The sequence below is a fragment of the Gopherus flavomarginatus genome, chromosome 9 (assembly GCF_025201925.1).
Source record: "Gopherus flavomarginatus isolate rGopFla2 chromosome 9, rGopFla2.mat.asm, whole genome shotgun sequence".
Classification (NCBI taxonomy): Eukaryota; Metazoa; Chordata; order Testudines; family Testudinidae; genus Gopherus; species Gopherus flavomarginatus.
In genome coordinates this window covers 45547597-45573988 of record NC_066625.1, presented here as the reverse complement: position 1 = coordinate 45573988, position 26392 = coordinate 45547597, and the positions used below count along the sequence as shown (strand labels likewise).

General features: G+C 45.9%; 1 protein-coding gene across 2 annotated transcripts in view; it reads left to right on the top strand.

Annotated features, from left to right (window-relative positions):
- LOC127058385 (zinc finger protein 30-like) overlaps positions 1 to 14820 on the top strand; it is a 338295-nt gene extending 323475 nt beyond the window's left edge. Inside the window, exons 7-10 of one of the 2 annotated variants that reach the window (XM_050968403.1) lie at positions 3349 to 3437; positions 4112 to 4238; positions 14109 to 14222; positions 14576 to 14820. In XM_050968403.1, coding sequence (XP_050824360.1) covers positions 3349 to 3437; positions 4112 to 4238; positions 14109 to 14222; positions 14576 to 14670 — 425 coding nt within the window. In that variant the 3' untranslated portion in view covers positions 14671 to 14820. Of the gene's footprint in view, positions 1 to 3348; positions 3438 to 4111; positions 4239 to 14105; positions 14223 to 14575 lie in introns of both variants that reach the window. The other variant, XM_050968402.1, reaches the window with a different exon arrangement.
- The last annotated feature ends 11572 nt before the right edge of the window (positions 14821 to 26392 follow it).

Genomic DNA, 26392 nt, shown 5'->3' with positions numbered 1-26392 from the left:
GCTCGGGGGGGGGCGCTGAGCAGGAAATTGATGGGCGGTGGGGGGGTCAGGCAGCTGGAGGAAGGGTTCGTGTGGGGCTAAAGGTCACAATCCGGGCTGGGGGGAGGCGCAGGAGTTGAGCCCAGGGGGAGGCGCTGGCAGAGCCCCCCCCTTTGGTGTGAGGGCGGAGGTGTCGGGGGGGGAGAAGCCGGAGTTGCAGGGAGGGGGAGGTCACTGGGGTGGGGTGGGGGGTAGAACTGTCTCTGTGCAGCCAGGACATTCCCGGGGTGTGGGGGGAGGTGAGTTAACTGGATCCTGTCCCTGTTTTTGCTACTTCATCCCACACACACATTTTCTCAAGATTTTCCCTTTTCTCTCTCATTATCACACGTGGCTATAAAATCCATGGAGATTCCTCCCCCCCCCCCAATGATCAGCTCTCTAATCACCTCTGATTTTCTCTTTTCTCTCCATACTTCTCAAATGTCAATTTAAAATCTCTCCGATGGGGGGTGGATTTTCCCACCCATTTTATCTGCAGCGATTTGTCCTTGTTCGGGTGGGAAATTATTGCCCTGAGTCATTCCCCAGAACATGGTTGCCCCTGGAGTGGGGATGGCGTGGGATGAGATGTCCATTCTCTGCCAGGGCGGGAAAGGGAGGAGCACATCCCCCATGGAGACTGCCCAGACTCCATTTCCCAATCCCCCTGTGGCCCCTTCTATTGTCCAGGGAGCCTTCCAGCTTCCCGCCCCGCTTTAAATCAGCTCCTCAAAGGGCTCTGAGCTGCTCATGTGAATGGTGGCCCGGGGGGGGGGGGCATTACATTCTGTTTATGTATTGGACAATCATATAAAATGCAGTCCAACAGTCCCCCTTTTCCACTAGTTATTTAATAACAACATCAAATCCCCTCCAATCTTGGTGTTTTTCTCTCATTTTATCAAATGTCATTTGTGACAGGTTGTCTCTGCGTATCTCAAAGATTGATATAGAATAACCCAAACATTTGCCCCACTTCTCTTTAGCAGTTTTATTTCTAATTGAATATGATGGGTTGCTTTTCCCTGTGCTAAGATGCAGCCACCTCTGGGGTGGATCCATGGTGGCCATTATTTGCTAGTGACAGGCCATGGACCTTTCTTACCCTCTAGGGCTTCCATTGTCCTATTAAAGAGGCACCCCCCAGGGCTCCTTCTGCCTGTGTGACTGGCCAGTAGGGAGCGGTGATAACTTTCTATTCACTTATCAGGTACTGTGAGGTAACAGTGTTGCTGTGTGGGGAGTGGGGCTGTGTGGGGAGATTGCAGCTGAAGGGGCATTTTGGTAGGGGGAGGAATCTGGGTGGCTGGGCAGGGGGTACCCTAGTCAGGTTGGTGGGTTGTGGAGGTTTGGTGTTACAGGGGATGGTTGTGATGTGCCCATCCCTGAGGCTATGGATCCTGGAGGTGGGTATCGCTGGGGGCCTGTTGGCTGCAGAACAGCAGGGGTGGATGTCTCTTGCGAGGGAGGGACAGGGGTTTAGAGGGAGCCTGGTTCTGTGCTAGGGGCTCTGTCTGGGCTTCCCCGGCTGGCTCCTGGGATCGTTGCAATGCCCAGTGCACAGAGGTGGGGGAGGGGATCCCTGGCACTAGGTCAGGGGATGCCAGGGAAGCAGAGTGAGGGGTCCCACTGTAAAGCATCAAGGGGTCCCGCTGGGTGGAAGAGGGAGTCTCAGACAAATGGCAGGGCAGATCCTGCTGGTGGTGGTGTGTGTGTGGTGGGGGGGTCCTAGGCAGGCAGTGAGGAACTGAGTTCCCAGTGGATGGGTCTCTGGCTGCTGGGGGCTCTTGGTGGGGGGAACCCTTTGGGATTCCCAACCTGACAGTCATAGTCTGGTGGGGATTCCCTGGCTGGTGGGGCTTTGAGGGGGATCTGGGGTCCCTGGCCAGGGACTCTGGGGGTTCAGTCTCAGGTGGGCCCCTGGCTGTGGAAACTTCTACTCACCATGATCCTTTTCTCTGATCAACTTGTGCCAAAGTCCTGGCTCCAAGCACTGCCCGGCATTCTCCAGTCACGTGCCCTGTCACTGGGATAATTTTCTGTCCACTTATCAAACACTGTGAGTGTGAAATCACAGATTTTGCTTTTCTCTTCTTTTGAAAACTGCGGGAACTTTTGATTCCATTTAGAAAATTTGTGCCCCCAGTCCTTGTCCTAGATCTGGGGAGTGAGGGAGGTGGGAAGGGGGTCAGCACTGCCACACAATGGTCTCTTCCACAGCATTCTGGACTCATTCTTTCTGAAATCAGGTGTCATTGAGACCATTGTTAATCCAGAGTCACTGCATGGAAAGACAAGGAGTGACTACAGATGGACAGTCGGGCAAATGAGATCAGCCATTCTCCCTGTGAGAAGGGGCTCTCATTAGCTGCTCTCCCCAGAGAGCTAAAGGAGGGAAGTTGCTCAAATGCTCTGTCCCTCTCTGCTCAGGATATTGAGGTTCAGCTTCCTGGGTCAGATGCTGCAGCCTCCATTGTGATCTGGGAGACCAGACTTGGCAGCTGCTGCTCCCCCAGCGGGGTTCTGTGCTGGGAAGTGACCTTAAATAAAGCTTCTTCTCTGCCCGGCCCAGCGGATGACTTTCTCCAGCTGGTCCTAGCCCCGTAGGGCAGCCCTGGGCCCTGTTAATACTAATTTCTGAGCCAGACATTCCAAGTATCTGAAAGGAACGAAGGGAAAATGCTGGGGTCTGGCCTTAAAATGACTCCACACAAACAGAACCCCTCATTTCTCGTCCCACTAGCAATTGCAGGATAAAATCCAGCAATGAGGGAGCAAACTACCCAGGAATGGGACTTTTCTACCAGACGAGCAGGGAGAGGGAACAGGGAAATGTAATAGAAGGAGAAAGAGAGACTGAAAGGGGCCGTGGGAGAGAAGAGTTTGGAGAGAGATTTCCAGATCTCTAATCTGCCCAGAAAGATGTATTGCTGCACCCTGGATAGAGTCACTTTCCTGTAGAAAAGATGAGAATCAAACAGAGAAGAATCCAGTTCCTGACTCCATATTCCCCCTGTTGGGGTGTGGCTGCCGTGGGGTCAGTGTCTGATGGAATCCTCCACAGTGACTCCTTTGGTTCTGCTTTTTTCTAGCCTTGTGTTCAGAGATTTTGTTATGGGATGGGGGGAAGGAGAAAGATTAAAATGTCTCTGTGGGCTTAGCCTGGCCGAAGAGGCCAGGTCTACACTGTAATAAGATATCAAGCCTTTCTCAGCATGGCAGACTCTAGGGTGTCTGTCTGCATGGAAAGGGCCTGGGGGAATCATGCTGTGAAATGAATTAAAGCCTGTTCTGAAACCTTCATAACTGCCCTTCTCACCCTGCCAGGCTGCGGAATAATGTCCATGTTTCGCTCCAGTTCATCCCGTCCTCTCGTTGGACAGGGGAGAGAAATGGCTGCAGAGGAGCCAGTTCAGGTAGGTATTATCAGGGGGCTGCTGGTGGGTTCCTCCAGGAGGGAGCGGGACAGCAAATACCCCAGAGGTGGGAAGGTTTGCACAGTCTGGTTTGCAGGAAATGCACAGGGTGGAGAAAGGGAGCAGGACAGGGGTGTGCTAAACCTGCTGGGAGTTAGTTAATAAGTGGCCTAGATTCTAGGAACAGACCCAGGAGGTTCGGGGGTGGAAATGCTTTAGTTTGTGGGGCAGAAAATAACCTAGCTCCATGGAGCTGGGAAAACTGACCAGACTCGTAGTGCTGGAGCCCGACCTGCCTAACCAGCGGCTGCTGTGAGATATGAAGGGAGCACCCACCCAGTGAGGCTTAGGGGAGATTCCCCTCCCTTCACATCCAGCTCTTCAGAATGGGGAGAGTGTTGGGCTTCTGACCAGGGAGCTATCCCTGGACCCTGCTAAGGGCTCCATCTCCTGAATCAGTCTGTGGCTAGTAGGTGTGTGATGGCTCTGCTGAGAGAGAGGAGGGGCTCTCTCTTTGTTCCTTCCCCCTGGTGTTTCCTGGATGCTCTGAGCAGGGTGGGGGTGGGACTCTGACTGCAATCCACCCAGAGTTTCTGTTTGGCTCCTGTCCCCCATGTACAGGGGGGCTGTGAGTGGGGCAGCAGGTACTGAGTGTTGGACTCTTGCTCTTTCAGAGGCTGATGACCTTCGAGGAGGTGGCTGTGTATTTCACCAGGGAAGAGTGGGCTCTGCTGGACCCTACTCAGAGAGCCCTCTACAGGGATGTCATGCAGGAGAACTATGAGAATGTGACCTCGCTAGGTAAGGGTTACTCTCCCCTCGGTTCTTGGAAGGGGAAATGAAGAGAGATGGTTCACGCCAGCCCCACAATGCCACCTCTACTCTGCCCTATTTCAGCATCACGCCAATATACCAGTGACACACACTGTCAGATACCCTCCCCTGCTGCAGAACACTTTGGGAACAGAGCACAGGAGCCGTATTGCACAGCATCAAATATCTCCTGTTTGCTCAAGTAAAACTGAGGGTTAGGTGCGGCATAATCAACAGAAGCTTCTTACCCCTGACCTCTCAAACCTTGAGCCTTCTCCACCCAGACCTGAATGTGCTTGGGGTGTAACAAGCAGGCTGCTGGAGTCAGAGCTGCTGGTCCAGAGTTACTTATCACACAGACAGTCCATGTGTCCTTGAATGCTGGCTGGGAGTATCCAGAGAAGGATGCTCAGTAGCGGATTTAGTGTTAGTGGGGCCCTGTGCTCAGCTCCATTTTTGGGGTCCCTCCTTGGGACCCAGGCAAGAAAAAGAACATTCTATTATCTTCCCCAATCCCCATTTTTCATTCATTTTTTTCTTCATCCTCCTCCTATGAGTAATAGTAAGTAAATGAAAATAAAATGAAGTACCTTGATTGTTTTTGTAGTCTAACTGATTTTTCCACAGACCACTTGAAAATTGCTGAGAGTCTTGGTGCACCACTTAATGATCTTTCCAAATATTGTTTGTACTGTTAGCTAACTATTGTAAAGCACTTTGGGTAAGAGCCCTTTATTAAAAAAAAAATTAAGAAACGTTGGAGTGCAGGGTCTGGCCAGGAGTTAGGGTGTGGGAGGGGGCTCAGGGCTGGGGCAGGGGGTTGGGGTGTGAAGCTCTTACCTGGAGCCGCTCCTGTTTCATGAGAGCAATGCAGGTGGGAATGGAGGGGGCAGGAGTCAGGGCTAGGGGTGCGTGAGAGGCAGGGGGCTAGGGTGGGGGAGGGAAGGGGGTATGGGTGGTTGCAGGAATCGGAGTGTAGGGAACTGGGGTGTGTTTGTGAAGGGTGAAGGAGTAAGGGCTGGGCGTGTGAGAGGGGGTGCAGGAGTCAGTGAGGGCAGGGTGTTCAGGGTGAGGAGTCAGGACTGGGGGTGCAGGGTCTTGGAGGGAGTTAGGGTGCAGGAGCAGGCTGGAGATTGGGGTGCAGGGTCTGACCAGGTTTTAGAGTGCAGGAGAATGTTCAGGGATGGGGCAGGACATTTGGGTGTGGAGTGCTTACCTGGGGCAGCTCCCTTTGGTGTGAGGGATGCAGATGGCAATGTGGGTGTGTGTGTGCAGGAGCTCCCATATTTGGTGCTCAGGGTGGGGGTGAGGATGTGGGCGGGTGCAGGAGTCAGAGCATGGGGTGTGAGGGCTGGGTATGTGTGTGGGGGTGCAGGAGTCAGGGCTGGGGGTGTGAGCTTGGGTCCTGGGGGTGCTCTCAGCCCCCTACCCTGGGTGGCTTTCAGAAGGGGCTGGGGGTGGGGAGGTATGTGACAGGGGAGTGCTTTGTAAAGCAGTGAGCAAGCAACCAGAGAGCTTTGCGACTAGGGCTGCTAACGGGGAGTTTCGTGAGGGAGTTTGGAAGGGGAGTGGGAAGGGGGCGAGATACTCTTGCCATTCTTTAAAACATTTAAGCTGTAATACAGACTTCTTCATTGAAACAAAAACCCTGTTGTTAACCTAGGTAGCTGTAAGAGAGAATGCAGTCAGAAACCTAGCAGCAGAGTGGGGGCTATCCTGTTTATTGCACTCAATGTAGCATGTATGATTACCTGCCCTGTGGGCGGGTGGCGTATATGTACATTCGGTGCAAGCAGCTCCTGGCTCTCAGACACCACATGGAGGCTTTGGAGGCCAGGGTGGTGGAACTGGAGATGCTAAGGAAGGCAGAGAAATATGTTGATGAGGCTTTCCGGGACACTGTAGCTTTCTCCCACCTCCGGTCAGACAGCCACTGCGCTGTTGAGGAGGATGAAAGGCCCAGGGCAGGAGAGCAGTCTGTGGGAGCAGAGGGAAAGCTTCCCATAGTTGGGACCCTCCTTCCAGATGGTGTTGGGGTCACCTCTTGCACTGAGGTTACCTCTCCGGTGAGGGAACCCCAGACATTAAGCAAAGGCAGCTGTTAGTAATGGGAGATTTGATCATTAGAAACAAGGATAGCTGGATTTGTGATGACCAGGAGAACCTTATGGTGACTTGCCTGCTTTGTCCAAAGGTTGCTGATTTCTCGAGGCATCTAGATAGGTTTGTGTGTAGTGCTGGGGAGGAGCCAGTGGTCATGGTACATGTAGATATCAATGACATAAGGAACGGTAGGTGAGACGTCCTGGAGGCCAAATTTAGTCTACTAGGAAAGAGACTGAAATCCGGGACCTCTACGGTGGCATTCTCAGAAATGCTTCCAGTTCCACACACAGGGCCAGGTATGCAGGCAGAGCTTCAGAGTCTCAATGCGTGGATGAGATGATGGTGTAGAGAGGAGGCGTTTAGATTTATTAGGAAGTGGGGAAACTTTGGGGATGGGGAAGCCTATACAGGAAGGATGGGCTCCACCTAAACCAAAATGGAACCGGACTGCTGGCACTTAACATTAAAAAGGTTGCAGAGCAGTTTTTATACTAAGAGATGGGGGAAAGCCAATGACTGCAGAGGAGCTTGTGGATCGGACAGAGACTTGTTTTAGAGAAGAATCTAGTGATAGAGATTTTCTAGTTTTAGTCAGGAAGAGAGGCTGGAAGAGGATAAAGTAGGGGCCAGATCAAACGAGAAGCATTCACACACAAAAGAATCTGACACATCAGAAAAGGGCAGACAAATAAACAGTGACAAGTTTTTAAAGTGCTTGTACACAAATGCTAGAAGTCTAATAAGATGGGTGAATTAGAGTGCCTCGTGTTAAAGGAGGATATTGACATAATAGGCATCACAGAAACCTGGTGGAGTGAGGACAATCAATAGGACACAATCATTCCAGGGTACAAAATATATTGGAAGGACAGAGCAGGTCATAGTCGGGGGGTGGGGAGAGGAGTGGCACTGTATGTTAAAGAAAATGTAAACTCAAATGAAGTAAAAATCTTAAATGAAACTGCATGTTCCATAGAATTTCTATGGATAGTAATTCCATGCTCTAATAAGAATATAACAATAGGGATCTCTTATCGACCACCTGTCAAAGACAGTGATAGTGAGGATGAAATGCGAAGGCAGATTAGAGAAGATATCAAAATAAAGAACACCATAATAATGGTGGATTTCAATTATGCCCATATTGATTGGGTACATGTCACCTCAGGACAAAATGCAGAGACAAAATTTCTCGATACTTTAAATGACTGTTTCTTGGAGCAGCTGGTACAAGCACCTGCAATGGGAGAAGCAACTCTCGATTTAGTCCTGAGTGGAGCACAGGATCTAGTCCACTGGGTAACTATAACAGGAGCACTTGGAAATAGTGACCATAATATAACAACATTTAACATTCCTGTGGTGAGAAGAACAGCTCAACACTGGCATTTAATTTCAGGAAGGGGAACTATGCAAAAATGAGGGGGTTAGTTAAACAGAAATTAAAAGGTACAATGACTAGAGTGAAATCCCTGCAAGTTGCAAGGACACTTTTCAAAGACACAATATTAGAGGCCCAACTTAAATGTATCCCCCAAATTAAAAAACACAGCAAAAGAACTAAAAAAGAGTCACTGTGGCTTAACGACCATGTAAGAGAAGCAGTGAGAGATAAAAAGGCATCGTTTAAAAAGCGGAAGTGAAATCCTAGTGAGGTAAATAGAGGGGAGCATAAGCACTGCCAAATTAAGTGTAAAAATGTAATAAGAAAAGCCAAAGAGGAGTTTGAAGAAGGGGCTAGCCAAAAACTCAAAAGGTAATAACAAAATGTTTTTTAAGTACATCAAAAGCAGGAAGCCTGCTAAACAACCAGTGGGGCCCTTGGATGATCGAGATGCAAAAGGAGCCCTTAAAGACTATAAAGTCATTGCAGAGAAACTAAATGCATTCTTTGCTTCAGTCTTCGTTGCTGAGGATGTTGGTGAGATTCCCAAACCTTTTGTGGGTGACAAATCTGAGGAATTGCCACAGATTGAAGTGTTACTAGAGGAGGTTTTGGAACTAATTGATAAACTTAACTGTAACAAGTCACTGGAACCAGATGTTATTTACCCAAGAGTTCTGAAGGAACTCAAATGTGAAATTGGGGAACTATTAGCTATGATTTGTAACCTATCCTTTAAATTGGCTTCTGTACCCAGTGACTGGAAGATTGCTAATGTAACACCAATATTTAAAAAGGGCTCTAGAGGCTATCCTGGCAGTTACAGACTGGTAAGTCTAATGTCTGTATCAGGCAAATTAGTTGAAACAATAGTAAAGAATAAAATTGTCAGGCACATAGAAGAACAAAAATTGTTGAGCAAAAGTCAACATGGTTTCTGTAAAGGGAAATCATGTCTTACTAGTCTATTAGAGTTCTTTGAAGATGTCAACAAGCATGTGGACATAGTGTACTTAGATTTCCAGAAAGCCTTTGACAAGGTCCCTCACCAAAGGCTCTTACATAAATTATATTATTATGGGATAAGAGGGAGGATCTTTTCATGGATTGAGAACTGTTTAAAAGGCAGGGAATAAAGGGTAGGAATAAATGGTAAATTTTCAGAATGGAGAGGAGTAACTAGTGGTGTTCCCCAAGGGTCAGTCCTAGGACCAGTCCTATTCAACCTATTCATAAATGATCTGGAGAAAGGGGTAAACAGTGAGGTGGCAAAGTTTGCAGATGATACTTGTGACGATGCGGTTCTGGTGGGACCCAACTGAGAGTGACAAATCGCTTAAAACAGGGCAGTTACAGCCCAAGGCTGGGGTTTTTCCACCTCTAAGGCAAACCAAACCAGTCAGACAAAGAGGACTTTTGTTTCATCCCATTGGTTAACCACAAGTCACACAAGCAATTCCCTTAGGCACTCCAGTCTTCCAGTATCACCACCAGTGCACTCGTCCTGGGGATGAATGGTTATGAAAACCAACACCTCAATAAAAGAAAAAGGTTCTCTCGATCCCAAAGAATCAAGCCCCAGACCCAGGTCAATATACACATCAGATCTTACCCACAAATCACGCTGTTGCCAATCCTTTAGAATCTAAAATCATAAAAGGAAAAAGATAGAGCTGAGAGCTAGAATTGGTTAAATGGAATCAATTACATGCAGTAATGGCAAAGTTCTTAATTCAGGCTTGTAGCAGTGATGGAGTAAACTGCAGGTTCAAATCAAGTCTCTAGAGTACATCCCCCTCTGGGATGCGTCAGTCAGTCCTTTGTTCAGAGCTTCAGTTTGTAGCAAAGTTCCTCCAGAGATAAGAAGCAGGACTGAAAACAAGATGGAGATGAGGCATCAGTCTTTTATAGGCTTTTCCAGGCGTAAGAACACTTTTGTTCTTACTGTGGAAAATTACAGCAAAATGGAGTCTGGAGTCACATGGGCAAGTCTCTGCATACTTTGCTGAGTTACAAGGCGTATCTGCCTTCTCTCAGTGGGTCATTTGAACAGCTGATGACCCTTAATGGGCCATCAAGCATGCTAGGCAGAGCTAACACCAACTTGTCTGGGATGTCTCCCAGAAGCAAAGCATAAGTTCGAAATACAGACAGTATACAGCCAATACTCATAACTTCAACTACAAAATTTTACATACATATAGACACCATAATTATAACCAAGAACCCATAACCTGGTCTTGGACACCTTACATGACCTCCTTTACATAAGATTTGGTGCCACTACAGGACCTTGGTTGCAACCATGTTCTATATGGTCCCAGATTATATCAATAACATCACAGTACTAAACTGGTCAAGATCGTTAAGACCAAAGCAAACTGTGAAGAACTTCAAAAAGAGCTCACAAAACTAAGTGACTGGGCAACAAAATGGCAAATGTGTATAAAGGTAAAGTAATGCACATTGCAAAAAAAAAAAAAAAATCCAGCTATACATACAATATGATGGGGGCAAAATTAGGCTAATCTGGAAAAAGATCTTTTTGTCATTGTGGATTGTTGTCTGAAGACATCCGGCAGTGTGCAGAGGAAGTCAAAAAAGCAAACAGGATGCTAGGCATTATTTAAAAAGAGATAGACAGTAATACAGAGAATATCTTATTGCCCTTATATAAATCAATGGAAATAACTAATTTAGACCCCATCATTTTATGTGTTTATTTGGGATTATGTTTTCCAATGGGCTGCACTATGTGCTACCCTGATATCTAGTACTGCTCAGGTCCTGCATTCAGTAATATCCCTGCCCTTCCTATTCCCTTTCTCCTCTGAACCCCACGCTTATGTTTCCAGCTTCCCCGGGACTTTGTCTTTTTCTCTGGACCCATCTGTCAGCAAGAAGCAGTGCCAGGGAGACTTACCCTTTCTCTAGAGTCTTCAGTTTCTGGGACGTGGATTTACATTCTCTGTGTTTTAGGAGACTCTTTGAAATTGAGTGTCTGTGACATTAAGCACAGTACAATCTGGACTGTTGAACAGCTCTGTCCCCTCAGTTCTCCAAGCTGGGATGACTTTTCCACTGCTCTACTGTGAGAGCAGCCACTCCTGGGCAGTTCACACACAGTCTCCAGCATGTAACTCACTCCCAGCTACACAGTTTTGAGTGCTGCTAGTCAGTGACTCACAAATTACAGTACCTCACAGGAGAACCCCAGAAAATTCTCTGCTCCCAGACTTCCCCCAGAAATGTGCATCTTGCCCTGTCCAGCACACTCCTGAACAATGGGAGCTCATATGAAATCTGTTGTTTCATCAGTGGAAAATGACATGCGCCAGCCTTGTTATTCCAAATGGAGTTTCCTACACACTTTAATCCAAACACACTGATTTGAAAAAAAAGGAAACAAAATTATTAACTACTGAAAAAAAAGATTTTAAGTGGCTACAAGTAATGAGGCATAAAAGTCAGAATTTTTTACAAAAGAAATGCAAGATAAAACACAAACTAATGTTTAACTTAGCAAGCTGAAACGAGTTTAAAACAAATGTTTCTCTCACCATCTGCTGAGAGAGGCTGGTTTTCCTTTCAGCCAGGACTCCCCCTAACCTGCCCCTGACGCCCACATTCAGTTCTTCAGGAGTTGTCATGAGCAGAGGGAAAGGGGAGAGAGAGAGAGTCTCATGCATTTTCCTCACCTCTTTTTATAATTCAGTCCTTTGGACTAGAAACAAATTCATTTCCCAGCTGAGTCATGGTGACAGGCTGTCATAGGTACGAGCTTCAAGTGATCCCTATGATGGAATGTAAATGTCATCTTCACACCTTCCCCCTCCTGGAGAATGGCTATTTGACCAGCTGTTTGCTTTGCTGTCTCTGAGGAACTTAGGGTTAGGGTTGCAACTTTTTCATTAATTTCATACAGTAAAATGTCATAACTTTACATACAATGTTGCTACACTGTTTAACAGGAGGCTATTCAGTAGATTATGTCTTTTCAAATGATACTTCACAGTGATAAATGAAAGGGAGGGGCGGGATATCCCTTTTATAAACACTCAGCCAGCCAGTTGGCTGTAAAATCCCTGTTGGTGTGAGTTCTCTGCTTGCTTTACCTCTAAAGGGTTAACAAGCCAACAGAGTTTTTTAAAAAAAAAGTATTGGGCACCTGACCAAAAGAGCCAATGGAAAGGCTACAACTTTGTTAAATGGGAAAGTAACTTTCCCTTTGTCTGTTGTTCTCCGGAGAAGACGACGTGGAGTAGCAATGCTGTGTAAGGCTTGAAGCAGGTATGAAAATTCACCTTCCATACCTAGAAGAAATGATTTGGCTAGGGAATGTTTAGACAGACACAATCAGATTTATTTTTTATTTTGGCTTTTGGATCTCCTCTGTGCTATCCCAGATGCTTTTGTTTGCTTGTAAGCTTTAAGTGGAACCCTGAAGAAAGCTATTTTGGATGCTTACAAAAATTTTCTTTTAAGATCTAGCAAAAGCCTACGTTCCAGATGTATTGTGTTCCTTTTCAATTTTAATAAAATTTACCTCTTTTAAGAACAGGATTGGATTTTTGGTGTCCAAAGAGGTTTGTGCATGTGATTTGATTATCTGGTAGCCACAGCTAATTTCCTTTGTTTTCTTTTTCAGCTCTTTCCCGGAAGGGAGGTGAAAGGGCTTGAGGGTGGCCCAGAGGGAAGAATTCTCAAGTGCTTCTTCCTGGGTCCAAGGGTTTGGGGTTTTCTGCATTTGGGTGGTGGCAGCATTTACCAAGCCAAGGTTAGAGAAAAGCTGTAACTTTGGGGTGTTAATACAAGCCTAGAGTGGGACAAATTAATCTTTAGAATCCTGGTGGGGCCCCGCTTTCTGCACTCAGAGTGACAGATTGGGGATTCGGCCCTGAGACATGCTATGAACAAAATTGATCATAATTTTGTACAAGAGTGAACATAGGGGTACAGACTTGCACATGGTCTGTCTGTGTGTTCCCAACATATATGTGGGTATCTTAATCCCTCACAAGCAAGGTGTTCGGCATCTTCAAAGACCCGGGGAACCAGTCCTGGGAATTGACCAGTTTATTAAGTGACGCTGTATGGAATTGAGAGACACCTTATATTACTATTATTATTTTATTATAAATAACAATATGATGAAATTGCAATAAATCATGCTAGATATGCCATGTTAGGTGTCAATGAAACATGTTATGATGTTCCAAGTATGATAATCTTGTTTTTATCTTTGTATTGTGAGTTACAGATATGTAGGGTATATCTGTATTCCAGATTTGTGTAGTGTTTCTGAATGACACCGCCAGACATATTGGCATCAGCGCTGCCCAGCCTGTTCGATGGCCCATCCAGAGTCATCAGCCATACAATAAACCCACTGAAAGGATTAAGAGGATACACCTATTGAGTCAGAAAGACATGCAGGGGTATGCCTGTGTACTGAGACCTCCAAGGCTTTTCCATGCCATGTGCTATGAAGCTTGTGTTTGGGACACAGGAAGTAGAAGCCACTTGGCAAAAGGAATATAAAGGGCAGCTGCATCATCTCCATTTTGTCTTCAATCCCCTTTCCTACCTCTGGAGCAACTTTTCTACAAACCGAAGGCTTGAACAAAGGACTGAATAATGTGGATGTGTACCAGGGATTCTTTCAAGCCAGAAACTCACCAATATTGCTAAGAACCAGATACATTCAGAAATATATATATATATATATGATTGCTTTCCCATTTAACAACTTTCTTTCTTTCTTTCTTTCTTTCTTTCTTTCTTTCTTTCTTTCTTTCTTTCTTTCTTTCTTTCTTTCTTTCTTTCTTTCTTTCTTTCTTTCTTTCTTTCTTTCCTTTTATAATAAACCTTTCGTTGAGATGCTTTCTTGCTTATAAACCTTTAGTTTAGGTGCTAAGGATTGGCTGGCATCATAGTATTTTGGGTAAGATCCAAACCCATACTGACCTGGTAATGTGTTTGACCCTGGGGTCAGAGGAACACTGTTTATGTGAGCAGAGTTTTTAAATAACCTTTCACTGTCCTGGACCTAGGTGCTGATTGGGAGTCAGAGAACTAGAATGCAATAAAGGGGGCATGTGATTTCTTTTTTCAGTTTCTTGATAACCAGTGTGGGGGATCAGAAGCACAGTTGGTGACTGGTCGGTGAGTTTAACTTCCATGTTAACCACCAGTTTTGGGTGCATCTGCTGTCCCTTTTTCAGCCTGCCCTGGTCTTGGCCTTTTCAGTGAGGACTGCCCCAGGCACACTGGGTCACACTAAGCACTGAAGTTCAATTAATAGATTGTTTTTATGACACAGTTATATGAAATCAACGGAACTCTTTTGTTTTCTTTCATCTGAGCAGGGTTTCCAGTTTCCAAACGTCATATAATCTCCCAGCTGGAACAAGGAGAAGAGCCATGGGTCCCAGACCTCCATGGTTCAGAGGATAGATGGATCCTGAGAGCTCCCTGCACAGGTCAGGAAACATTAAACCAACTCAGAATTTGTAAGAGCCTGAAATAAATATCTGGTATGCCCAACCAAGCCCTTGGGGAGGTCTCTCTGTTCATTATTGTCCCTAGCAAGGGTCGCATCCTCAGGGTAAATATAGCTCATGGCTTCCTGTAGATCCTAGCAGACACCAGGCCATGGCTTCCTTCCTTCCCCCTGTGAATTTGGATGGGATGTGAAGGCTCAATTGATCCCCTCCTCTCTCCTATTTAGGGGAAGATTTTGGAATTCTTGTTTTTATTTGACCTCTCTGAAACACTTGTATTGGTTTGGTGTTCCCCTTTCCATCTCTGTTTGAGGTTTCTGTCTCTATCGCAGCAGGTGATGCAATGGTAGGTGAGAAAAAGGAGCAGAATTATCAGCAGGAAAATGTCGAGCAAGTGGATAAACACAGAGAATTATCACAAAGATAAAAAAGAAATGTGTCGAAGAGTCATGAGCAGAGAAAATCATGCAAGACTCAGCACACACCAGAAAGAGAGCAGGGAAAGCAGCCAGGAGAGAAAATGGGTAAATTTATTTTCTGTCGGGGATCTCAGAAGAGCATCAAGGAAACCACAACACAGCAGAAAATCCTCGTGGGAAAGAGGAAAAATACTTGCTGTGACTGTGGAAAACGCTTCCCTAGCAGCTCACACCTTTCTGTTCATCAGAGAATCCACACAGGGGAGAGGCCCTATGAATACAGGGAGTGTGGGAAAAGCTTCACTAGCAGCTCAAACCTTTCTGTTCATCAGAGAATCCACACAGGGGAGAGGCCCTGTGAATGCAGGGAGTGTAGGAAAAGCTTCACTCAGAGCTCTCACCTTACTGGGCATCAGAGAATCCACACAGGGGAGAGGCCTTATGTATGCCATGAGTGTGGGAAAACCTTCAATCACAGCTCGCACCTTCTTCGCCATTTCAGAATCCACACAGAGGAGAGGCCCTATAAATGCAGTGATGGTGGAAAAAACTTCATTCACCACCAGCAGCTTATTACCCATCAGAGAATCCACACAGGAGAGAGGCCCTATTAATGCCATGAGTGTGGGAAAAGCTTACTTCACAGCTTTCACCTTTCTAGACATAAGAGAATCCACACAGGTATGAGACCCAATGGAAGCCATGAGTGTGGAAAAACCTTGTCTTGCCACTGAGCCCATGTGAGCCGTCAGAGAGTCTGCAAGGGGGATCAACACCATAAAACCCTCTAGGGCTATCAATACTTTAATACTTTTCCTTATTCCCACAGAGCAACTTTTAAAAACTGTTTGAACTGTTTGAAGCACCAAGATCCCTCAGCTTGTCCAGATGAGTGGCCCAGTTCTGCCTTTTGCAGTTTGACCTCTTTGAGGTGGACCGATTTGTCCTTTCTATCAACTCCATTCTCCCATGAGTAATTCGAGTGTTCCCTTCCCACAAGAAACAAGGGAGCATCACATTTATACCATTCCTCCTATTGCAAAGGTATTGTTAGTCACCAGTGATGCAGATTGTATCATTGCCGTTCTCACGTTGCTGTGGGTTTTGCTGAAGAGCAGTTATCATGGAACTTTGCAAATTATATTTAAATGAAGAGGAGCAAGGGGAGGAAAAAAGTGTCATTTCAGCCTCTGTGATACTGGAAGGAAATGTAATAAGCGGCAGAGTCCTGTGGCACCTTATAGACTAAAAGACATTTTGGAGCATAAGCAATATACAAAAATCTGTAGAATAACACTTCAGTCTCCCTGGACACACAATTGCAGATTTAAAAATAGCCATCCTGCAGCAAAAAAACTTCAGACCCACACTTCAAACAGAAACTGCTGAGCTTCAGTTTATTTTCAAATTTGACACCATCAGCTCAGGATTAAACAAAGACTGTGAATGGCTAGCCAACTACAAAGGCATTTTCTCCTCCCTTGGTGTTCACACCTCCACTGCTGTAAGGGAGCCTCATCCTCTCTGACTGAACTAACCTTGTTATCTCTAGTCTGATTCTTGCTTGCATGTTTATTCCTGCCTCTGGAAATTTCCACTACATTCATCGGACGAAGTGGGGATTAACCCACGAAAGCTTATGCACCAATACGTCTGTTAGTCTACAAATTGCCACAGGACTCTTTGTCACGTTTTACAGATCCTGAGTAACACGGCTACCCCTCTGATACTTGGAAGGAGATGGGGTGACTCAGAGATTCCCTCCTTCCCCATCACGGCAGAACTGTAACCTTTTGTCTGAGCCAGGCAGAGTTTATCGTCATCACATTCTACCCCTCCACTTCTCAAAGTGTCATGTGATGAAGTGTTCTCAGTTGTCCGTGCTTGGAGATGATGCTTTGACTTATTTAATCCTATACCAGAGTCGCTATGACTGGAGATGAAAGTATCAAAGGCCTGGAAGGGGAATTCAAATGGATCCTAAATACAGTGTCGTCATTTCGAGTTTAAATCCCAGGTTCCATCTATTGGTAAAGCCAATTCTGGTAAGGTGACTGTTTTTTCCCCCATTATGGGGATGCTGGGATACCCATTTTTGAAGCTCACCCATCTTTGGGGTGGATCCTGTGGTCCTTTCTATCAGTTCCATTGTCCTGTGAGTCATGAGAGTGGATGTCCTTTCTACCAGGAATGTCATCACCCCAGGTGGGGGAGATGGGGGGTGTCTTCAACCAGCTACGCTGAGATAAAATCTACCTGGGTCTCATCACTGTGGTTGCCATGGAGTCAGCTAGCTTGAGTTCACTTTCCTGATGTAAAAAGACAGCTATTCTTGCACTAAAGACATGGGCCATGGATAGCGAGTGGGGTTATCTAGCACATTTCCTCCTGCTCTGACCTAACCACTGTCGCATTTCCTTGTCTAAACAAACCTGGAGATTCACATTTATACTCCTCCTCCCAGTGCAAAGTTATTGTTAGAGACGTCAAGTTCCTCTCTGAGGACAGATTGTCTCATTCCCAGTTGTTCTCACGTTACCCTGGATTGTGCAGTACAGCAGTTATTTTGTTGACTTTTTTCTCTTTTAAAATATATTTAAATATGATGAAGAGCTGGAGCAGTATCAGGGAAATAAGGGTCATTTCAGGATCTGTGACACTGGAAGGAGATGGAGCAACTCAGAGATTCCATCCTTCCCCGTCACCCCAGAACTGTTACCTTGTGCCTGAGCCATGCAGAGTTCACCCCTTCATATTCCTTCACTTCCCAACGTGTCTGGTGAGGTCATGTTCTTGGCTGTCCATGCTTGGGAATGGTGCTTGGACGTCTTTGATCCTAAATCAGAGTCATTCTGGCAGGAGCTGAAAGTGTCACAGACCTGGAAGGGGATTTCAAATGGATCCCAAGCACTGTTCAAATCCCCTTTTCCCTCTATTGGCAAAGCCACTTCTGGGAAGGTCGGCTGTTTTTTCCACTCGTTATGAAGATGCTAAAACTCCTGTAAATAACACTAATGAGACAGTGCTGGGTGAAGCAGGTTTCAGTGGATCACGGGAGAATTTCTCTTCCTGATTCTGAGACATCAGATGTAACCTACTCTGGAATTTCACTTTAAATTAAAATGAATGTGTCTTCTACCTGTCTGTGATATGGGTTTTCTATCTTTCATGAAGGCTCCTTGATCATATACCTGCATGTTAGCTTTGTTTGACAGAATGTAGCTCAGATTTATTGGGAAATTTCAGACAAATGACCATCATTTTTTGACCTTAGGTTTGTTTTTTCCCCTGTCCCTGCATGATGACATGGAGAAAATTCAAATGCAGTTCAGTCAACAGGAGAGAATACTCCAAACTGCTGGACATATTACACTGGTCTACAATTTTTGAGAAGTCGTCTGCTTCAGAGATAAAATGTGATATTTATTATGTATTTTGATGTGCTGAATTCAAATATGACAATTAAAACAACTGATTGGCTACTGTTTCTAAGATATTTAAGTTTTTACATTTTATGTCTATGTATATTGTGTAGATAGTAGAGTTTTAATCATAAATTGTAAACCTAGGTCTTTTCATATGTTTATGGTTGCTTTACGTGATAATATTTCACCTGTCCTGTTTATGAAACACTTTAAAAATCAGCAGAAGGGTTATATAAATAAAATTTATTATGAAACAAAAGGCAAAAAACTGTTATGTACATAGTTTAGTCCTATTCAGTGTCTACTTGGCGCTTCTTGGCTTGTCTCTTGTATTCATTCAATGGAGCATCTCTTGTCACTGTCCAGCAATAGTCTGCAAGCATTGATGGGCTCCAATTGCCCTTATAGCCTGCCAGGAGATTCCACTGCTGCAGTCTGGAGCCCAACAACTCTGCCTTACTCTTGGGTAGTTCCAAATCCCTAACAAGGTCATTCAGTTCACCTTGTGTTATGAGGTGTGCTTCAGAGGAGGAGGATGGGAGAAAATGTGGGTACTGTGACATTGATGGTTCAGGACCAAAAGTTTCATCCTCTTCCTCGTCTGACTCAAGTGAGAAGGATTCTGGTGCATCAGGAACTGGCAGTCCTTCTCCGTGGGCTACTGGGCGTATAGCTGATGGAATGTTTGGATAATGCACAGTCCACTTTTTCTTCTTTGACACACCTTTCCCAACTGGAGGCACCATGCAGAAGTAACAATTGCTGATATGATCTGTTGGCTCTCTCCAAATCATTGGCACTGCAAAAGGCATAGATTTCCTTTTCTTGTTCAACCACTGGTGAAGATTTGTTGCACAAGTGTTGCAGCATATGTGTGGGGCCCACCTCTTGTCCTGAGCTCCAATTTTGCAGCCAAAATAAAGGTGATAGGCTTTCTTAACCATAGTGGTTATACTGCGCTTTTGTGATGCAAAAGTCACTTCAACACAAACATAGCAGAAGTTTTCTGCACTGTTCACACAAGTACGAGGTTTCTCTGCTCACTTTGGCTAAACAGAAATGTGTCCCTTTGCAAAATCAAATACTGACAAATAAGAGAGCATGACACTGTATCATTTCTAGAGCTGATATAGGGCAATTTGTTCAGCAGAGTGATGTAAACTTCATTATGATTGCATCATCCATGACTTCTAGGAATAACGTGATGCAATTCATATCATGTATGACGCAATACCAGCTTCAGATTGCATCATTCATTGTTTTGCCTAAAAAGCAAGTACTGTCCAAATCCAGTCATAGATTTATTCATAGATCCAGTCAAAGATGTATTTTAGTCATTTCTGGTTTAAATTGAGATCCCTTCCCTTTATAACTCACTTATCCTCCGCCATTCTCAAGTCAAGGGTCGTATATACTGACCCAATAGCATATCTTGAAAACTAGAGCCAATCAACAATTTTAAGAATCATTTTTGTTCTCAGTGACCCAGAATTAGTAAAGTTGGACTACATTTATTTCAGAAGCATTTTGGCTGTAGAGGAGTGTTATCAAAGAAACAGTCTTGTGTTTAAATCTCCACTCTGAAAAGGAGAACAGCAGCAGACTCCAAATGGTGCAACTAACCAAAGTAAGTGCACATGGTCACAGGGGAGTTCAATTGTTTAAGTCAATATTGTCTCAGATGATCCAAGGATAGAATTCCACAGCAAGTGACTTGGAACTAGGCAAAATGCCCAGGTATTTGGTTCCCAAAGCATTTGTGACCCAGTCCCTACAGGAGGTTACTCCTGAAGAGATCTCATTTGGGAATGCTGTCTGTGATGAGGTGTATCAATGCTGCACTGGCACTGCTAGGGTTAACTGCACCCTGTGGGCTGAAGAGGCCACACCCCCTCACCCTCTCTGGGAATGCTCCGACTGGAGACGGAGTATAAAAGGGAGCAGCTCAGCTCAGCCTAGGTGGACTGAGGAGGAGAACAAACCTGTATTGTTGGCTCCTGCCAGGAAGCTGCTGGACCCCCAGGCTGCACCATCCAGCCACCCTGAGGCCTCTGCAGATACTTAGTTGACAGCCAAAGATGTGATGGATTCCAGGACATTGCCAACTCTGAACATAAGGGTGGGAAGTGACTGAGGGAACGGGACTGTTACAGTGAGAGGTCAAGCTAAGACACAGGAGTATTGGTTCCTCAAGGCCCTGGGCCAGGACTGGTGGAGTAGGGTGGTCCCAGGTCCCTCTTCCCCACACTGCACCCACCACTGGATGGAGTCACCACCTGAAGACAAGCTGTCTTGACCCAGGGGACAGGTTTCTTCCCTCCCAAATCCCTGCCTTCTTCCATACATGGCCATATACTCTGTGACAGGATGTATCAACCCCATGACACTGTCCATAACGATGTAGATGTGGAGGAAACAGAAGTGGTGTTTTTGTTGAACTCGCCTTTGTGGGTGATATAACTGTGTGTAAGATGAAATCAGTGTTGTATGTGAGATGGCTGCATTTTTAACAGGAACTTCATCTCTGTTATTTTACAGACATTCTGATCCAGGACTCTATCTAATCCAGGGGTGGACAAACTACGGCCAGGGGGCCGCATCCAGCCCTTTCATACATTTTAATTCAGCCCTTGAGCTCCTACTGGGCTTGCCACATTCCGACACTCCAGCCGGGGAGCGGGTCGGGGGCTTGCCCCGCTCCACATGTGCTGTGGTTCCTGGGAGCACTGACATGTCCCCCCCCAGCTCCTACACATAGGGGCTGCCAGGGGCTCCACACGCTGCCCCCACCCCAAGCACCACCTCCACAGTTCCCATTGTCCGGGAACTGCATCCCCAGTGGGAGCTGCCTGGCTATGCCTCCGTGTAGGAGCCAGAGCGGGGACATGCTGCTGCTTCCAGGAGCTGTTTGAGGTAAACGACAACCGGAGACTGACCCCCTCCCTTGCCCCAACCCTCCCACTCTCCTAGCCCCTCAGTCCCAGCCTGGTGCACCCTCCTTCACCCCCCAACCCCTCATCCCTATCCCCACCCCAATCCCCTCTCCAAGCCTGGAGCCCTCTCCCACACCCTGAACTCATTTCTGGCTCCACCCCAGAGGCCACAACCCCAGGCAGAGTCCTCACCCCCTCCCACATCCCAACCCCCAATTTTGTGAGCATTCATGGCCCCGTACAATTTCCATACTCAGTTGTGGACCTCGGGCCAAAAAATTTGCCCACCCTGATCTAATCCCTAACCACACCTGTACTCAAGTGTTCACTGGTGGAAAGGGGGATTAAAGGAAAACTACCATATAGGAGAAAATTCTTTAATTGTTGAGCTTTTATTATTACCAGTGAAAATGAAATTAAACACAGAGTTACTCTTTGATGAAGAAGAGACTTAGTTGTGTGATCAACTGAATTATACTGGAAGAATAAAACTTGTCTTGTTTTTCTTTTTGTTAGTAATATAGGAAATGGGGGCTAATCCTGAAAAGCTTCTTTGATGTAACTTACCCCCCTTGGCCTAAAATGTCTAGATGTAAAACCTCACTCCAAAGGCTGGGATGGGGGAATGTGTGTGAGAAATAGAGTAGAGGAGAAAACTGACCCAGTATTGATTTGAATGATTTGTATTTCAAAAGTAACTTATTTTGATTAGCTTCCAAGTCAATTTCTGTGTAGGTGTGTTAGCAAAAAGAAGGTCAGAGAAAGTGTTGGCCCCTTATTGAATGGGGCAGGCAACCTAGTGACAGATGATGTGGAAAAAGCTGAAGTGCTCAATGCTCTTTTCGCCTCGGTCTTCACAGACACTAGAAGCACAGTATGGGGAGGAGGTGAGCAGCCCTCTGTGGTGAAAGAACAGATTAAGGACTGTTTAGAAAAGCTGGACATGACCAAGTTCTTGGTTCCGGATCTAATGCATCTGAGGGTCCGGAGGGAGTTGGGAGATGTGACTGCAGAGTCGTTGGTCATTATCTTTGAAAATTTGTGGTGACTGGGGGAGGTCTCAGATGATTAGAAAAAGGCACATCTAGTGCCTATACCTCTGCACTGCAATTTTAGTCTTGCAGCTGAAGCCCCATAAGTCTGAGTCGGCTGACCTGGGCTTTGAGACAGGTGCCCTGGGTGTGTTAATCACAGTATAGACATAACGTTAGGTTACATCTACAGTGCAATGAAGCACCCACGGCCGGCCCCTGTCACATTAATCAGGGTCATGCAGCTTGGGCTGTAAAGTTGCAGTGTCTATGTCTTAGCTCCTGCTCAGTGCTCTGCTCTAGGAGCTCAGAAGGTTGGGAGGGAGTTTAGTAAGTGGAAATGGTAAAACCACAGTGGAGTATTACCCTGGACTCAATGGCATTTCTCCATTGGTCTGTCTGCTCTGGGGCAGGGACAATAACACGTCCTGCTGCATTCGTTATTTCAAAGGGCGGTTTAGGATGTTCATTCTCACACACGGTGCACAAAGCAGGACTCAACCCTTAGTGTAAACTAAACGAGCTGCCCACAGTTTCTGGCAGCCACAGTGAGCATTTGGTGTCAGAGCTCAGACCTGTCCTTGTCCCAGAGGGAGGGGATCATCTGTGACAGACTGGAACACTGACCTATCAGCTCTTAACTCCCAAACTTTCAGTAACCTTATGAAACTCTACTTTTTAAAATGTAGACTTGTATCTTGTTCTTTCATGTGATAACACTTTGTTCTTTTGTGTTACTTTGTGATTTATGTAACATTAGTTAACAGTGCTTCATGTATGCATATCAGTTAATTATTTTTCACTGAACAGAAAAAAAATAAAAGCTTTTTGTATTAAAAAAAAACAAAACTCTACTATCAGTGCCTGTGAGCATAATTTAAACCAAAAGAACAATCACACTGGACTAAAGCTGCATGTAGCTCTCGTGTTTTGTCCTCTGGCTGTAGCCAATAGCAGGTGCCCCAAGAGCTACTCAACAAGGCACCACTGGGAGTAGGACCCAGGGCCTCCTGTTTACAAGGCAGGTGCTTTAGCCATCTAAGTCATAGTGCCTGCCTGTGGCTAAGGGATACTATCTGTCCACATCTGACTCCCTGCCATCCCCACCAGGGCCTGACAAGCTTTGCATGTGTTTGAATTCTGCAAAGCAGAGGAGCAGGTGACGTTTTCCTTGCAAGCTGTGTGTGTGTGAATCTTTGGCCAGGTCTGCACTACAAAGTTATTTTAGCATCATTATATTGCTCAGCTGTGTGAAAAACACACAAAGCTCCCTCGGTCACCAGCTTTTGGCTGGTACACACATTGCAATGCCACGTCTGGCCACAAAACTGCCTTGTTTTGGTGACAAAATAAAATCACCTTGACGAGAGGCCTAGAGCTTTTTGCAGCAAACTTAAAGCGACAAATTGTCAGTGTAAATGCTGCTGTTCATTATATCACCATAACTGGCCTCCTCCAGTATCCCAGACTGCCCACCGAGAACTTGCCTGCCCTGCATTCCTGCTACAGAGGCTGGGCCCCTCCCGTTTCATAGCTCCAGAATGTTTCTGACAGCTGAGCTGCTGTCTATACCGGCATTGGTTTGTTATAACTGCATTACTTGGGGGAGTGTAAATTTTTTATACCTCTAAGTAATGTAGTTACACTGACCTAATTTTGTAGCGTAGACCTGTCCAAATAATCACTCACACACCTTGGGAGTAAATCTTCCCCTCCTCCTCTGCTTCACAGAATCCAAACACGAGCAAAGCTTGTCAGGGCTCAGTGGGGATTGGCAGAGAGTCAGGTGTGGGCAGACACGGTGCTTTAAGTAACAGCAGGCACCATGGCTAAGCTGGTTACAGCATCTGTTTTGTAAACCAGAAATTCTGGGTTCAACTCCTAGTGGTGCTGGTTGAGTGGCTTTTGGGGCACCTCGTGTGGGTGACTGTCAGAAAACAAGATTCAGAGCTAGATGGGCCTTTGTTCTAGCCCAGTGTGGTTTTTATTATGGTTTAAATACACTCACAGGCACTGCTAATAGAGTTACTGAAAGTTTGGGTGTTAAGAGCTGGTAGGTCAGTGGTCCAGTCCCCTCAATGCAGTTTTTCCATTTCCACTCGCTAAACTCCCTCCCAACCTTCTGGGCTCTTAGAGCAGGGGACTGAGCCTGAGCCGAGACACGGACACTGCAACTTTACTGTAGACCAAGTCGCATGACCCTGATTAATGTGACCCGGGCCAGCCGTGAGTGTTTCATTGCACTGGAGACGTAACCTAATGTTATGTCTGCACTGCGATTAACACACCGAGGGCACTTGTCTCAAAGCCCAGCCAGCTGACTCAGGTTTATGGGGCTTGGGCTGTAAGACTATAAAATTACAGCGCAGACATATGGACTTGAGCCCAACTTCTGAAACCCCACGAGGGGTGAGGCTTTCTGAACCCTGGCTTCAGTGTGAACACAAATATCTGCACCACAGTTTTTAGCCCCTCAGCTTTAGCTCCATGGGCCCAAGTCAGATGACCCAGGCCAGCCATGCTGCCATCTTTATCCCAGGGGAGATGGACTCTAATGGTACGTCTCCATTGCAGTGTCACCCCGGGTGTGGCATGCTGTGCTCAATGCAGCACCCTGGAAGCCCCATATTCACCACTCTCATATAATGATAACATGATTTGTACAAAGTCTGCCTGGTGAGGTATCATTTCAAAAGTCTTGATCTGTCGAACATTAATATTGTGTTGGTCTGTGTGTGTAGCATTGGTTGGGAAGTTATGAAGTTTGCTCTGTGTGTGTTACTGAGATATGGTGTGAGGTTGGGAAATGCCCACCACCAGCCTTTCAGGTGTGACAATGGAGGAGCCAGACTCTCTGCTGGCCCATTAAAGGGATCCACATTCCCAAGGACTATCCTAGGAACTGTGTACAATACAGACTTCTCCGAGATAGCACAGGGACAATGGACACTGCTTGACTCACATCCTAGCAAAGGTACTTCCTAGCAAGTTGGAAGAAACTATGAAAGAGGGGAAGAGACACCATGACTTGGCCTATCTCCCCCACAACTCAATACCCAAAAACACATCTGGAGGACAAACACTGAACTGAAATAAATCAAAAGAGAATAATAATAATACATTCAAATCAAAGTCTCCAAACAGACTAGTATTGGTTTATCAGCAAAAATTATCAGTTTGGGGAATTTTCTTTTCTCAGTCAGACTTTGCCAAGGGAAGTGGAGAAGAAATGTTTGAGTTGCCTCTTTCAGCACAGCCTGGTCTAGACACTAGCTCTGGTTCACTGTTGTGGTCTTGCTCAGGTTGAGGGTATTTTAATTATTTGGGAAGGTCTCAGGGTGTTTGGGGGAGATTATGAGGATGTTCCCTTTTGAGATAAAAACTAAGAAATACAGGAGTAGAGAATTTTTTTAGAAATCTGAGATTTAGAGTTTTTATTTGAAGCAAGGGAAGGGGTTGAGATTCTGAGAAGGTTTTTGTTTGCAAGAAGCAGCAATGTTTGATGTGTCATTGTACCAAAGGGGGAGATGGTTGTCTATAAAGGAGAGGTAAAGACTAAATGCATCCGAGGAGGATGGAATTGGAACCCATGTACGCAGGGCATAATGGATTAGTAGTCCATCACCTTAACCACTTGGTCACCTCACCTGAGCTGTCAAAAAAGGCACAGGAGGAGAAATCTAAGGCCGGCAGAGATAGGGCCACTAAGGAGTTTTTAAATACTAAGCACGAGGTTAAGGGGCCATTACAGTTGGTGAAGCAGCAATGGGAGGGGTTTACGCCTTCTCCAGGAACTAACATTCTGGACTTTGTAAGCAACCTACAAAGCACCCTCCGACACTCTTTAGCCCTTGCTAAAGAAAACCTAAAGGATGCTCAGGAAGAGCAAAAGGCCTGGTATGACAATCATACCAGAGAATGTTCCTTCAAGGTAGGAGACCAGGTTATGGTCTTGAAGGCGCAACAGGCCCATAAGATGGAAGCATCATGGGAAGGGCCATTCACGGCCCAAGAGAGCCTGGGAACTGTGAACTACCTCATAGCATTTCCCAATTCCTCACTAAAGCCCAGAGTGTACCATGTTAATTCTCTCAAGCCTTTCTATTCCAAAGACTTACAGGTTTGTCAGTTTACAGTCTAGGGAGATGATGCTGAGTGGCCTGAAAGTGTCTACTACAAAGGAAAAAAAGACGGTGGTGTGAAAGAGGCGAACCTCTCAACCACCCTGGAACGTCTGCAGCGGCGACAAATCAAGGAGCTGTGCACTAGCTTCGCCCCATTGTTCTCAGCCACCCCAGGACGGACTGAACAAGCATACCACTCCATTGACACAGGTAATGC